The 16,542-nt window shown below is 37.3% G+C and overlaps 1 protein-coding gene across 1 annotated transcript in view; it reads left to right on the plus strand.

Moving 5' to 3' along the window:
- Positions 1-16,113, plus strand: part of SH3GLB1 (SH3 domain containing GRB2 like, endophilin B1) — a 61,090-nt gene extending 44,977 nt beyond the window's left edge. Inside the window, exons 7-9 of the mRNA XM_053693906.1 lie at positions 137-237; positions 1,173-1,398; positions 15,628-16,113. Of these exons, the coding sequence (XP_053549881.1) occupies positions 137-237; positions 1,173-1,398; positions 15,628-15,735 (435 nt within the window). The 3' untranslated portion in view covers positions 15,736-16,113. The remainder of the gene's footprint in view (positions 1-136; positions 238-1,172; positions 1,399-15,627) is intronic.
- Positions 16,114-16,542: the final 429 nt, after the last annotated feature.

Consider the following 16,542-nt stretch of genomic DNA (forward strand, 5'->3'; position numbering starts at 1 on the left):
TTGCAACTGATAAAATGGCTTATTAGAAACACAATAAAGTTGAGAAACTTACAGTACAATATCCCTTTAATGAATGTAGCGTAGTTAACAGGAGACATAAGTAAAACATATTTGCTTTCACGTTTACATTTTATAGGCACATCAACTTCGCTGTCTGAATGATTTTGTAGAAGCTCAGATGACCTATTTCGCACAGTGTTATCAGTATATGCTGGATCTTCAAAAACAGCTTGGCAGGTAACATTTTATGCATAACACTTCCCTTTGCTAGATTCATTTACGGCATTAATACACTTTGAAAAAAATTAGGACATTATAATGCCACTCAACTCAGACTTTTAATAGTTTTATATATTCGGTATGACTTTTTTTTCATATAGCTGCGACATTCATTTATATAGCACTTATTTTATTAGTACTTTCATAGTAACATTTTGCTGATGTTCTTCATGTAATAGTAGTTTTTTTTTTTTTTTAAATAATTAGTATCTACAAGACAAGTATGTGCTTGAGACATTTAGCTTGGCATTAGGAAGTATTTTGTTTTATAATTGTATAATTATTGTATTGTTGTCTGTCGTGTGGAATAAAATGCTCTTGTTGTATCTGTAATAAAGGGAATCTGTAGGTTTCCAGGAAGATGATCTGCTATGATAGGAACATCTATTTATTACTGTGCGGTTGCACGCAGCACTGTGTGTTTGTGCATGTGTTATGGGCACGTTGCTAAAACATATAGTTACTCTGTGAGTGTTACACACAGCAGTGCCCAGGAAGTGGAGTATTAGGTCATTCTTTTTAATATCGCACAACTAGTCTAGACACGCCGTAGGATATGTTTGGAATTTGAAATAACTTTTCCGCAACACAAACGTTAATGCAAAATTTACTAAGAAAAGTTTGTTTTGCAATCCAGGAACACAACCTTTGACATTTATCTAATTTGCTGTTATATGCTAGAAAGTACAAAATTACTGGAAAAAGCAAATTAAACCGGTAAAGAACACTGCTGAGTTTGTATAAACTGTACATAATTAACCATATTATGGGTATTCTATTATATGAAAAAAATTGAAGTCCCTGATATGACCTCTGTCATTTTAAAATTTGTGCAAAGTCACCTGTTTACGAATATATCACCATTTTTTTTTTCTTCTGTCATTTTTGGACAGTTTCCCATCAACGTTTGCATCCAACAACAATCAGTCATCTTTAACGCCCATGCAAAATGTCTCTCTTCCGTCAGTTTCTGCCTCTGCACCATTACCTGCTGCAACTAATTCTGTAGTTACTTCTGGCTTCACTGAGCTGAAAGCCTCACATGGCAACAGAAAGGCCCGAGTCCTGTATGATTATGATGCCGCAAACAGCACTGAATTATCACTTCTTGCAGATGAGGTAAGTTGTCCGATTAGTAGACAAGTTTATACTGATGTATGTAGCCTCTTGTCATTGGCTCAACAAATGTGTTAAGCTAGCTCCCAGGGGTGCATTGCTAAAGAATACCAAGAGAATTAAGCAAATTTGACAATAGAAGCAAATTGGAAAATTGTGTGCTCTATCTGAATCATTGAATAAATAAAAAAGGAATTCATTCTCCTTTAACGGTGATTAGTAACAATATCTGCTTTATCCTGCTTAAAATAAGATGCTGCTGTCAAAATGAACATTCTGCCTTTTATTTCAAGCCAATAATTCTAGTTGTTTCCAGTAGTGTTTGTGCCAATTATGCTTAAAGCACCTTTTTTTTTTATTCATGCATTGTACGTATCGGCAGTAAAACACTGAATTGCAAACTATTCAAAACGTTCATTTTGTTTGCAAACTTTACACTGTTTTCAGTTCTTGAAATAATGTCTGAGTGTGTTTTGCTATGGGCAGAACATTGCATTTTTCACCATAACTAAAATGCTTACAAAGCTCATGGCAGGGTTTTTAAATCATGCTTAGGAACTAGTTACTTCACTCAAGCTTGCACTCAAAAATCAGGAAAATTAAATAATTATCTGTCAATGTGAAGCTTTTTGAAACTATGCATTCCCCATCCCTCAATGCTCTGCATACAAGCACAGCTATAACATGATTATTTTAGATCTCCTCTTTAGTATAGGATGTGATGCTTTCTGTCTAGGAGGTGAGCTTTACGCTAACCAGCAATGGTATTTATTTAAACCGCACTAACAAACCCTTAACATGAGTTTTTTGTTTTATTTCTGAGTTCTAATACATAACCGTTCAAAACTTCTGTTATCTGCCATTAACAAGATTTGAACCTGTGACCTTCAACACTGAGATACTGTATCTCCTTAGCTGTATCACCTCTTGATTCATAATCTCGTCTCAGAGAAGTATAATTAATATAAAAATTAATGAACAGATTAAAACATCTGTTCAAAGTATGAAGTGATTTAAGGGCAAAACTGTCAAATATCAGCCAGATATATAAGCATTTTAAGAAAGGATTTTACATGGAATTTCTCTGCAAACTAGAACTTTAGTACTCACAGGACTTATTCACAACAGTATTATTTTTAGTTGTCCTTGAGTAGATGCTCGCTCACAATCGTACAAGATGACTTGAGTCCAGTCTAGTATAAATAAAGGTGCAAATACCACATTGGAGGTAAGGCATCATTTGCTGATCTGTTTTAAAGGGACAGTCTACACCAGAATTGTTATTGTTTTAAAAGATAGATAATCCCTTTTATTTCCCATTCTCCGGTTTTGCATAACCAACACTGTTATATTAATATACTTTCTACCTCTATGATTATCTTGTATCTAAGCATCTTCTGACAGCCCCTGATCACATGACTTTTTATTTATCATATATTGACTTGCATTTTAGCCAATTAGTGCTGTGTCAGCCACAACTTCACAGCATGAGCACAATGTTATCTATATGGAACACATGGATTAGCAGTCCCTTGTGAAAAGCTAATAAAAAAAAAAGCATGTGATAAAAGGCTTTCTGCAGTGGCTTAGAAACAGGCAGAAATTTAGAGGTTTAAATGTTATAAACTATCGGCTAGATTACGAGAAACAGATAGGGGGTGCCCTTGAGATATCAAAAATGTAAAATAATTTTGTAATTGTGATACAATAAATTTGTAAATTAAACACTTGTGGTAAAATATATACAAAAAAAAGAAATGATGAACAAGAATATACAGTAAACTAAGTTGATAATATATACTTCCAGCTAACAATAATTATAACAATGTGTATAAAATTATATATAACTTATAAAGGTGATACAAATGTGAAAGGATTTCCAGAGAGGCAGCTATCTGTGGAGGATCAAGGCCGCGATCCAATATCAGTAATCTGTAGTGAAAAGAGAAGAACAGAAGCGCCACATGGCCCAATATTGTAGGGAAATGGGAGTCAAAATACAGCTGATGGTTTCACTCACATTTGGTAATACACCCCTAATGGTGTGGAAGGAGCAGTCTGGGGTCAATTGGCAGTCACCCAGAAGACTGGCCTCTGGTCAAGGTGTGATAACCTGTAGAGGATGGTATAAAGCAGAAGAGGGTGCCTATATGGCCTAGTACCGTTGGAACAAGGTATATAGTGGGAAAGTATTATATCCACTCACATTTAGTTGTGCACCTCCATTGGTGCTATAGAGGCAAGCTGGGATCAATATAGTCACCCAGTGGACTTGATACTCCAACCAATCAGGAACTCTCAGTGGTCCAAAAGATCAAAATTAAAGATAAACAAATGGAGGACAGGCAGCAAGTTATAAGTAATAACTTACTTTAATAAAAAGATAAAAAATCAGCAACGCGTTTTTCAGTCAGACAAGGCTGTTTCATCAGGCTTGATTAAAATCATAATATATTAAAAAGATAAATATATAAACACAGTATTGTTAAGGCAAATGCATAATTGAGAAAAGTTCATGATCAACAAAATATACCTATATACATACATATATAAAAACCATTAAGGAGTTTAAATCATCATCTCAGGTAATATATTCCTTCTAAAACTATAACTTTGACATCAGAAGGTGTTCAGAACATGATGCATTTCATCAACATACCAATATATATTAGAAGCATAAATATGTAAGCATAGTATTATTAGAGCAAATGCCTAATAATAAAAAGAAATTCATAATTAACAACATAAACATATACATATTGTCATATTCTACGTCCCTTTAAGACATATCATAATGGTGGATCCTGCCCCTTTAAGAAAACCTTTACTGAAGACTGGAACACCTATTTAAGGAGGGACTCAAGCAATATACAATTGCTTGATTATTGCAAGTGTATAGTATCAAGGTCTCTCTAAACTTATTGATACTATTCTCCTAAATCCTGAAGTAACCTATAGAACCTCAAAGAATCTATAATCCATTTAACTCTGAGTTATAACCTTTATCTTGGAAAACCTTCTGCATAATATTTCAAAAGACTAAATAGAGCGTTTGTGTGAAAAGCCGTAAGCAAGGAGTGTCTCTGTAACAAGCAGGAGATCTCAGCGTTCACTGACGTCATCACTGACAGCGTGTGGAGACGGAACACCCGACAAGCTGCAGGAAACAAACACAGCTCATTGCGGACTTGCTAAACAAAAACCGGATTAGTATACCGCTACAACGCTCCCTAATTTATCTAAGGAAACCGCAAGTATCATTATCTGTTAAGACTTACAAACTCAGTTACGATATTTGCATTCTTATATTGTCTGTCTATACAACAGAGTTGTCGAAGGTCTGAACTCCTCATTGGTTTGTACACGTTATCATTCAGGTTATATCTCATTTTACCAAAACGGTCACCTTATAAAACCTGCTACATCTGAACAGTTCTACTAATCAAAAAGATTAACGTTTTACAGTGTTATGACATACTGAATTTATGTTCCTCCATATTTGCTTTAATTCTCCTTATCCTGAAGTTGATAATTAAGAACTGAAATCTCTCATTAACAATACCTGTGGTAAGAAGGAGGAGACTTAATTTAACCACCACTCAGATACAATTGTATCTTTTCCACATATCCTGTGAGTATACCTGTCCAAGTAAATAACACCTTGTTACTTGTGACTTCAAACTCACACCAGTTTTATTACTTATAACCGTTATTCCTAAGAGGTATCAATTCTCATTGCTCATTGGGAATTGCATAAATAGGAATACCTACATTCAATCATTTATCTTAATAGAGGGATTTAGGGTTATTGCAGTATAATCAAGCCTTTGAATATTAATGGATCCTGCACAAATGTCCAATGAAATTGGCACCCTTAACCAAAAGGTTGAATTACTTGCACAGGGTCTAACTGAACTACAGACAGAGAATAACACTCTCAAACGTTTGATGAATGATTACTTTATACAGAAACCTACTGATCATCCTGAACCTCAAATAAATCCACCTCTCCCCTTTTCAGGGGTTCGATCTAAATACCGAGAATTTAAGAATTCATATATGTTATTATTTAACATGAGACCTAAAACGTACAGTACTGAGAGAATTAAGGTCTGTACGACTATCTCTTATTTAAGTGGGGAACCCAGAGCATGAGCAAATCGTTTCTTTGAATCTGGGGATCCCATATTAGATTCATTAGACAACTTCTTCACAGCTATGTCTACCCTATACAAGGATAACAACAAACAAAGTACCGCTGAACAAGCCCTGAGATCCTTAAAGCAGGGTAAAAGAGCGGTAGAAGACTACATAGCCGAATTCCAACTCTGGGCTACCGACTCTGAATGGAATATGATTGGCTTGAAGAATCAATTCCGGTTGGGACTTTCGGAACACCTCAAAGACGAACTTTCCAGAATAGAGTTACCCGAAACCTTAGATGCTTTAATAAAAGTTTGTATCTCAATAGACCGCCGGTACAGGGAAAGGAAGTTAGAAAGACAACACCCTGAATCATATGGGAGAAAACCTTATGTTACACATTATGATAAACCCAGCACACCATCAGTTGCTATGGAAATCGGTGCTATAAAAGGTCCTCTATCTCAAGACGAAAAGGCTAGACGTCGACTATCTAACTTGTGCATGTACTGTGCAAATAAGGATCATAGTGTGTCTACATGTCCTCTTCTCCGTCAAAAGAAGAGTAGGATTTTTAACTGTATTACCACTATTCCTACAAATAAGAATACCAATTTGACTATATCTATGTCTTTACAGTGGGACCAACACCTCTACCAGAGCGAGGCTATGATTGACTCCGGTGCCTTCGGAATGTTCATAGACCAGAAAGTTGTCACTGTAAATAAAATCCTTTGTGTGTTGAAAGATATACCTGTCTTTGTGAAAGTTATTGATGGGTCAAACTATTTAAAAGGTCCCATTACACATCATACCATTCCACTTCTCACCACAACTACAACTGGTCACAAAGAATATTTAACTTATGACATTATTCCAGGCTCCATACACCCCATCATCTTGGGCTACCCATGGTTAAAAAAAACATAACCCCACTATTGATTGGTCTAACAATAAAATAAAATTTGAATCTTCCTACTGTTCACAAACCTGTTATCCATATATACAAATCAATCATACTGAAATCGCTTTACCACCCGAATATTCAGAATTCTCTGACGTGTTTGATTTAAAGGAGGCAGAAAATCTACCTCCTCACCGACCATATGACTGCCCAATAGACACGAAACCTGGTGCAGTCAGTCATCCCATTTGGTAGGATATTCCCCCTATCACAAAAAGAGTTACAGTTCGTGAATATCTAGATGACAACCTGCGTAAGGGTTTTATCTCTCCGAGTACTTCATCAGCAGCAGCTGGCATTTTTTTTGTTACAAACAAAGATGGCACCAGACGTCCAATTATTGACTACAGAGCTCTTAATTCTGTAACCATTAAGAATAGATATCCCCTTCCTCTCATCCCTGAACTTCTAGAAAGGTTAAGTGAAGCTAAAATATTCACCAAATTAGACCTAAAAGGTGCATATAACCTTATCAGGATGAAGAGTGGAGATGAATGGAAAACGGCCTTTAGGACCCGTTATGGGTTATTCCAGTATAATGTCATGCCTTTCGGCCTCACAAATGCTCCAGCTACATTCCAATATTTTATAAATGATATATTTAAAGATCTTATGGATGTGTGCATAGTCATATATTTGGACAACATTCTAATCTATTCTCATAACCTAACTGAACACATAAAACACGTTAGGTGGGTTTTAGCCAGATTGAGGGAACACCAATTATACGCTAAGATGGAGAAGTGTTGTTTCCATGTAAAGACTATAAAATTTTTAGGTTATATAATCTCACCAACTGGAATTACTATGGATCCTGAAAAGGTGTCAGCCATAATTAATTGGTCAAATCCCACTTCTGTTAAGTCCTTACAACGATTCCTGGGATTTGCTCATTTTTACAGACGATTCATAAAAAACTTCTCCACTGTTGTTAAACCATTGACTAGACTAACAGGTAACCAAAGATTCTCATGGAACCAAGAAGCTCAAGATGCCTTCCAACTCTTAAAAAGGAAATTCTCAACAGCTCCAATATTACAACTTCCACACCCAGATTACCAGTACTCAGTAGAGGTTGATGCCTCCAATACTGGAATTGGAGCTGTTCTCTCCCAACAAAGTTTGACTAATCCAACCTTACATCCTGTTGCCTATTATTCAAGAACTCTCACAAACGCCGAACAAAACTATTCTAACTATTCTGTGGGTGACAAGGAACTGTTGGCAATTAAATGTGCTCTGGAACATTGGAGGCACTTACTTGAGGGCACAGCTAAACCATTCTACATCTTTACCGACCATAAAAACCTTCAATATCTCAGGAATAATAAAACACTCTCTTCAAGACAGGTCAGATGGGCACTATTCCTCGACAGATTCGATTTTCTTATTACATATCGACCTGGATCAAAGAATGTAAAGGCCGACGCTCTCTCCAGATCGCTTGATCCAATCCCTGAAGATATGGAGACAACATTTCTCATTCCTCCCCATAAAATTGTAGCATCTGCAACTACGTTACTCACAGATATAACATCCGCTTTAAACACACACTGATATACCTTCCTTCTGCGTACACGACAAGAAGTCTGGAATGTACTTATACAATGGGAAAACCTACATACCATCAACACTACGCCAGGAACTCATACAACATTATCATGACTCACCCCTTTCCGGTCATCCTGGCATAACAAAAACCATGGAATTACTTCAAAGAACTTTCTGGTGGCCACAACTAAAACAAGATGTAACAGAATACGTAACGAAATGTACCACTTGCGCAAGAAACAAAAAAGATCACCATAAACCATTTGGTTTGATGTGTCCATTACCAATCCCTGAGATTCCATGGAGTATGATAGCCATGGACTTCATCGTAGATTTACCACCCTCTAATCAGTTTACAACCATCCTAGTGGTAATCGATTATCTCACCAAATTAGCTCATTTTGTTCCATTGAAATCCCTACCTTCTGCCATCACCACTGCTAAGATATTCATCTCTCAAATTGTGAAACTCCATGGATTACCCACTTCCATTGTATCTGATCGAGGCACCCAATTCACCTCTAGGTTCTGGAAGGAATTGTGCCGAATACTTCAAATCTCATCAAGACTTACCACTGCATTCCATCCTCAATCCAACGGGTTGACAGAACGTACCAACCAAACCCTGGAACAATACCTTCGATGTTATATCTCCCATCTCCAGGATGATTGGGTGGATTGGTTGCCACTCGCAGAATTCGCTTACAATAACTCTATGAATACCTCCACAAAAACTTCTCCCTTCTTTGCCACCTACGGCTACCATCCCAAGTCTCTTCCGGCCTGAGACCTTGTATCCGTTAACCCCACTGTTTCGGATTACACCCAAAATATTAGGTCCTCACTTACTCTTCTAAGAAATCATCTAGAAGAAGCCAAGGCCACACAAAAGAAATACTATGATACCAAAAGGTGTACTCCTCCTACATACAGGGTCGGAGATAGTGTTCTACTTTCCACAAAAAACCTTAAACTCACAGTACCTTGTAAGAAATTGGCAAATCAGTTCATTGGTCCCTACACAATCATAAGGGTCATTAATCCTAATGCTGTTACTCTGAAACTTCCTAAAGCTACGAGGATTCACCCGTCCTTCCATGTGTCCTTACTGAAACCCTATCTTGGAAAAGACAACGAACAAGTCATCAATGTAAATCCTCCCGATATAATCGAACCAGATCAATTGGATTATGAAATAGAAAAAATCCTTGACTCTCGTATTCGCTGGAGAAGAGTCGAATATTTAGTACACTGGAAGGGTTATGGTCCAGAAGATGATTCCTGGGTTCCCTGCTCTGATGTTCACGCTCCACGTCTTCTATCAGACTTTCATACCAGGTATCCAAACAAACCAGGTACTGCGGAGCAGTGTGGGGCATCCTGAGTGGGGGGGATCTGTCATATTCTACGTCCCTTTAAGACATATCATAATGGTGGATCCTGCCCCTTTAAGAAAACCTTTACTGAAGACTGGAACACGTATTTAAGGAGGGACTCAAGCAATATACAATTGCTTGATTATTGCAAGTGTATAGTATCAAGGTCTCTCTAAACTTATTGATACTATTCTCCTAAATCCTGAAGTAACCTATAGAACCTCAAAGAATCTATAATCCATTTAACTCTGAGTTATAACCTTTATCTTGGAAAACCTTCTGCATAATATTCCAAAAGACTAAATAGAGCGTTTGTGTGAAAAGCCGTAAGCAAGGAGTGTCTCTGTAACAAGCAGGAGATCTCAGCGTTCACTGACGTCATCACTGACAGCGTGTGGAGACGGAACACCCGACAAGCTGCAAGAAACAAACACAGCTCAATGCGGACTTGCTAAACAAAAACCGGATTAGTATACCGCTACAACGCTCCCTAATTTATCTAAGGAAACCGCAAGTATCATTATCTGTTAAGACTTACAAACTCAGTTACGATATTTGCATTCTTATTATGTCTGTCTATACAACGGAGTTGTCGAAGGTCTGAACTCCTCATTTGTTTGTACACCTTATCATTCAGGTCATATCTCATTTTACCAAAACGGTCACCTTATAAAACCTGCTACATCTGAACAGTTCTACTAATCAAAAAGATTAACGTTTTACAGTGTTATGACATACTGAATTTATGTTCCTCCATATTTGCTTTAATTCTCCTTATCCTGAAGTTGATAATTAAGAACTGAAATCTCTCATTAACAATACCTGTGGTAAGAAGGAGACTTAATTTAACCACCACTCAGATACAATTGTATCTTTTCCACATATCCTGTGAGTATACCTGTCCAAGTAAATAACACCTTGTTACTTGTGACTTCAAACTCACACCAGTTTTATTACTTATAACCGTTATTCCTAAGAGGTATCAGTTCTCATTGGGAATTGCATAAATAGGAATACCTACATTCAATCATTTATCTTAATAGAGGGATTTAGGGTTATTGCACATATATACATCCATATATTAACCCCTGAGAAATCAGAATCATCATCTTAGATAATATATTCCTTTTAAGGCTATAGTGGTGACAGGAAAATGTTATGAATGGTGGACATACTTGTGAAATTCATAGTAACCCTCTAATAATAAAAAGGAAAGGATGTGTTAGCCCAGTAGTTCAATATCCTATGGGTGCATATATATACACACAGGCTGAAAAAGCAGCGTTAACAGGTCCTAACGCTGCTTTTTCACCACCGCTGGTATTACGAGTCTTGCAGGTTTAGGGGCCCCGCACACTTTTTTGGCCTTACCGCAAACCGACTTACGTAAACTTTGTAAAGTCTTTTTTTCTATGGGACTTCCATAGCACCGGTATTTCGAGTTTGTCCTGGGGGGCCAAAAAGTGAGCGGTACACCCTATCCCGTCAAGAGTCCTAACTCATTTAAAAGTCAGTAGTTATGAGTTTTACACTACAACGCTGTAGCATAAAACTCATAACTAAAGTGTTAGAAGTACACTAACACCCATAAACTACCTATTAACCCCTAAACCGAGGCCCTCCCACATCGCAAACACTATAATAAAAATTTGAACCCCTAATCTTCCGCTCCAGACATCGCTGCCACTAGAATAAACATATTAACCCCTAAACCGCCGCACTCCCGCCCCGCAAACACTAGTTAAATATTATTAACCCCTAATCTGCCGCCCCTAACATCGCCGCCACCTACATTATACTTATTAACCCCTAATCTGCCGATCCCAACGTCGCCGCCACAATATTAACTGTATTAACCCCTAAACCTAACCCCCCCTAACTTAAATATAATTTAAATAAATCTAAATAAATATTACTGTCAGGTTAGGAAATTTCCAGAAGAAGACCCAAATGCTAGGGCGAACTTAAACAACACCCTTGCACTCTGAGTTTAATCCAGGACCTGACCCCACGACAACCTCCAAAAAACAAAGTACTCACGATATGGAGCAGGGTTAGCCTGTGCCAAAGTAATTCATGATATCAGCCAGATAGACTTCTATATAAGGAACTGGTTTCAGGAAATGTCTTCCACAGTATCAGGAGAGCAGGGATAGTCCACTTATACTCAGACAGAAGAAGGGTAAAACAGGAAACAGTTAATAATGCAGGAGTAGGTCATTTGTTATCAGGCAGTCTGAAGGTTAACACTGTGTAGACAGTCTTTGCAGAGTATGCAACAGGTAATCAGGCAGTTTGAGAGTTAACACTGTGTAGACAGTCTTTGCAGAGTATGCAACAAGTAATCAGGCAGTTTGAGGGTAAACACTGTGTAGTCAGAACTTGCAGAATTAACAACATGTAATCAGGTAGTTTGAAGGTTAACACTGTGTTGTCAGAACTTGCAGAGATAGCAACAGGTAAGCTGGTAGTTTGAAGGTTAACACAGATTAATCAGTACTTGTTGAGATTGGCAACAGGATATCAAGCAGTTTGAAGGTTTACACTGAATAATTGTATTTGCAGAGTTTGGAAACAGGTAAACATGCAGATTGACAGAAATAACAGTATTTGAATAGTTTGGCAGTACACAGAGTAGTCTGAATATGCAGGGTTTGCAGCAGGTAAACAGGAAGTTTGAAAGTTTCACAAAACAAACAGTACTTGCATTGTTTGGAGACAGGTAATCAGGAGGTAGAAGGTTAATCCAGCATAGTAAATCCTTGAAGAGATTGGCAACAGAAAAGCAGCAGTTAGAGAGATTCCTCAGCGAAATCCTATCAGAAGCCAAAAAGTTAACAAACAAACTGGCACTGGAGAAACAGGAAGCCAAGAATAAAAAGCCTGGTTGTGACATCATCAGGAAGGGGTGGCTCAGACACCTGTCAATCAAGCACACAGAGAGGACTGCAGAGCTTCCCAGCAGCTGGGCGTGACAATTACGATCATTAACTAAATTATTCCTATTTAAAACTAAATACTTGCCTGTAAAATAAACCCATTGCATTACATTGTATCTAGCTTAGGGTTTATTTTTATTTTACAGGCAAGTTTGTATTTATTTTAACTAGGTAGGATAGTTATTAAATAGTTATTAACTATTTAATAACTACCTAGCTAAAATAAATACAAATTGACCTGTAAAATAAAACCTAACCTAAGTTACACTAACACATATCACTACACTACAATTAAATAAATTAACTAAATTAAAAACAATTAAATAAATTAAATTAGCTAAATCTCAAAGACAAACAAACGCTAAATTACAGAAAATAAAAAACTAATTACAGATCTTTAAACTAATTACACCTTATCTAATAGCCCTATCAAAATAAAAAAAGCCCCCCCCCCAAAAAAAAAAACAAAAAAAAACCCTAGCCTAAACTATCAAAGTAATCCGCTCTTTTACCTGTAAAAAAATATATACAAACAACCCCCCAACAGTAAAACCCACCACCCACACAACCAACGCCCCAAATAAATTACTAACTAAAAAAAGCCTAAGCTCCCCATTGCCCTGAAAAGGGCATTTGGATGGGCATTGCCCTTTAAAAGGGCATTTAGCTCTATTGCAGCCCTAAACTAAGAAATAAAGCCACCCAATACACCCTTAAAAAAGCCCTAACCCCCTGAAGATCGACTTACTGTTCTGAAGACCGGACATCCGTCCTCAAGGAAGCGGCAGAAGTGTTCATCCAACCGGGCCGAAGTCCTCAACGAAGCCGGGAGAAGTCTTCATCCAAGCCGGGCGAAGTGGTCCTCCAGATAGACTGAAATCTTCATCCAGACGGCATCTTCTATCTTCATCTATCCGACGCAGATCGTGTCCATCTTCAAGACATCAGACGTGGAGCATCCTCTTCATCCGGAGTCTTCTTACTGAGTGAAGGTTCCTTTAAATTATGTCATCCAAGATGGTGTCCCTTAGATTCTATCAGCCAATTGGAATTAAGGTAGAAAAAATCCTATTGGCTGATGCAATCAGCCATTAGGATTGAGCTTGCATTCTATTGGCTGTTTCAATCAGTCAATAGAACGCAAGCTCAATCCTATTGGCTGATTGGATCAGACAATAGGATTTTTTTTCTACCTTAATTCCGATTGGCTGATAGAATTCTATCAGCCAATCAGAATCTAAGGGACGCCATCTTGGATGACGTCATTTTAACCCTTTCGTGACAGGGTTAAAGTGCCTACATCGAAACACCTGTTCCGATGTAGACAAATTGAAACTACGCGATCGTGCATAAGATCGCGAGATTTCAATTATTGGATCGCATCTGGGGGGCGTCCCTACAACCCTAGGAACGCCCTCCAGACCGCGATCAAGTCCTTGAAGCACAGAAGGCTTCAGGACAGCCGTTTGTTATGACGTTCTATTCCGTCATAACGGCTTTAAAGCCCAGTGTAAATATGACGGAATAGAACGGCATAACGGCGTTAAAAGGTTAAAGGAACCTTCATTCAGTAAGAAGACTCCGGATGAAGAGAATGCTCCGCGTCGGATGTCTTAAAGATGGACCCGCGTTGGATGGATGAAGACTGCCCGTCTGGAGGACCACTTCGCCCGGCTTGGATGAAGACTTTTCCCGGCTTCGTTGAGGACTTCGGCTTGGTTGGATGAAGACTTCAGCCGCTTCCTTGAGGATGGATGTCTGGTCTTCAGAACAGCAAGTCGATCTTCAGGGGGTTAGTGTTAGTTTTTTTTTTTAAGGGTGTATTGGATGAGTTTATTTTTTAGCTTAGGGCTTTGGGCTGCAATAGAGCTAAATGCCATTTTAAGGGCAATGCCCATCCAAATGCCCTTTTCAGGGCAATGAGGAGCTTAGGATTTTTTAGTTAGTATTTTATTTTGGGGGTTGGTTGTGTGGGTGGTGGGTTTTACTGTTGGGGGGGTTGTTTGTATATATTTTTTACAGTTAAAAGAGCTGATTACTTGAGGTCAATCCCTGCAAAAGGCCCTTTTAAGGGCTATTGATAGTTTAGTTTAGGCTAGGGTTTTGTTTTTATTGGGGAGGGTTATTTTGATAGGGCTATTAGATTAGGTGTAATTAGTTTAAAGATCTGTAATTTGTTTTTTATTTTCTGTAATTTTAGTGTTGTTTTTTGTGATTTAGCTAATTTAATTTATTTAATTGTTTTTAATTTAGTTAATTTATTTAATTGTAGTGTGGTGTTAGTGTAACTTAGGTTAGGTTTTATTTTACAGGTCAATTTATATTTATTTTAGCTAGGTAGTTATTAAAAATGTAATAACTATTTAATAACTATTCTACCTAGTTCAAATAAATACAAACTTGCCTGTAAAATAAAAATAAACCCTAAGCTAGATACAATGTATCTATTAGTTATGTTGTAGCTAGCTTAGGGTTTATTTTATAGGGAATAATTTAGTTAATGATGGTAATATAGTGGCGGCAACGTTGGGGGCGGCAGATTAGGGGTTAATAAGTGTAGGTAGGTTGCGGCGACATTGGGGGCAGCAGATTAGGGGTTAATAAATATAATGTAGGTGTTGGCGATGTCGGGGGCGGCAGATTAGGGGTTAATAAGTGTAAGATTAGGGGTGTTTAGACTTGAGGTTCATGTTAGGGTGTTAGGTGTAAACATAACTTTAGTTTCCCCATAGGAATCAATGGGGCTGCGTTACTGAGTTATACGCTGCTTTTTTGCAGGTGTTAGACTTCTTCTCATTGATGTCTATGGGGAAATCATGCATGAGCACGTACGACCAGCTCACCGCTCATTAGCACCGCATAGCTCTTATCGCAAAACTCGTAATCTCGCCGTATATTAATATAACCATGTTGGTTGTGTACAGCTGGGGAATGGGTAGTAAAGGCGTTATCTATCTTTTTAAACAATAACTATTTTAGTGTTGACTGTCCCTTTAAGTGCAAGTAATTAACTGTATCATTTTGTGTGGGGGGTAATAAGCCCCTTGTTCAAAGAAAGATGGAGGATTAATATCCCAAATGGTACATAAACTTCCACTTAAAAAGACCAGTGAGTGACTCTACTCTTCATTTTTAATATTCGGGTAGTTAAACTAAAAATAAATGTTTATGCACAGTAAATATTTACTACAGTGATTTGCATATAATTAGCTGTGTGATTAACCAGAGCATTTATAACACTATTGTATTTTTTTTCTAGGTAATAACAGTATACAGCATTCCTGGAATGGATTCTGATTGGCTGATGGGTGAAAGAGGAAATCAAAAAGGCAAAGTGCCAATTACATATCTAGAGCTGTTAAACTAAGTGACTTTTTTTCCCTAAGTGCCGATATTCATAAAAAAATATATATTTATATGCAATTAACCAGAATTGAGTCTTCCGTATTACGTGTCTTAAATGAATTCAGCCATTAAATACTGGCCAGCGATTGTACTGCCATTTCTTCTGCATGGAAAACACTTTTGTGAAATAACCTTTTTTGTTAGGATCTTTTACTTTGTATACAATTAATGTTTTCTAAATTCTCTTTCTTACTGACCTCTTTTTATAATTAACCAACTTTTTCCGCGGATTACTCTGGTTTGGATACAAAGGCGCGATTTTCTACTCCGTTTGTGTGTTAAATGGTAACCAGCTTATTTTTCCCTTTATGTAAAATAAATGTCTTTCTGTGCCAAACTATTTATGCACATTTTATTCTAGAGACAAAATGTATTTTTTGTGCTATTTTTGATATTTCCTTTACAACAAAAAGTCTAAATTGTTTTTTTGACCATATACATTTTTTAATACAAATACTGCTAGCAAATGATTTGGTCTAAATCAGCGAGTTTTTATAATTGCGCAAACTCTTCAAATGTACAGCTGTGTTGCTCTGGAAACTGAGAAGAAAAGTGTTATTGTTTAAATATAGTTAAATTCTACTTAAACAATTAGTGTTTTCTACGCCTGGTACTTCTTAAGCCTACTATATGTTAAGAGGGTTTTTTTTTTATTATTATTCTCATTGGGCTAGTTTCTATAATTGTCCATAGATGTTTGCCGTCTCAGCCATATCAGGGATTTTCTGTTTTAAATAGATGCTTAAAAGGAACGTTAAAAACTCAATAA

This window comes from Bombina bombina, chromosome 10 (assembly GCF_027579735.1).
Source record: "Bombina bombina isolate aBomBom1 chromosome 10, aBomBom1.pri, whole genome shotgun sequence".
Lineage (NCBI taxonomy): Eukaryota > Metazoa > Chordata > Amphibia > Anura > Bombinatoridae > Bombina > Bombina bombina.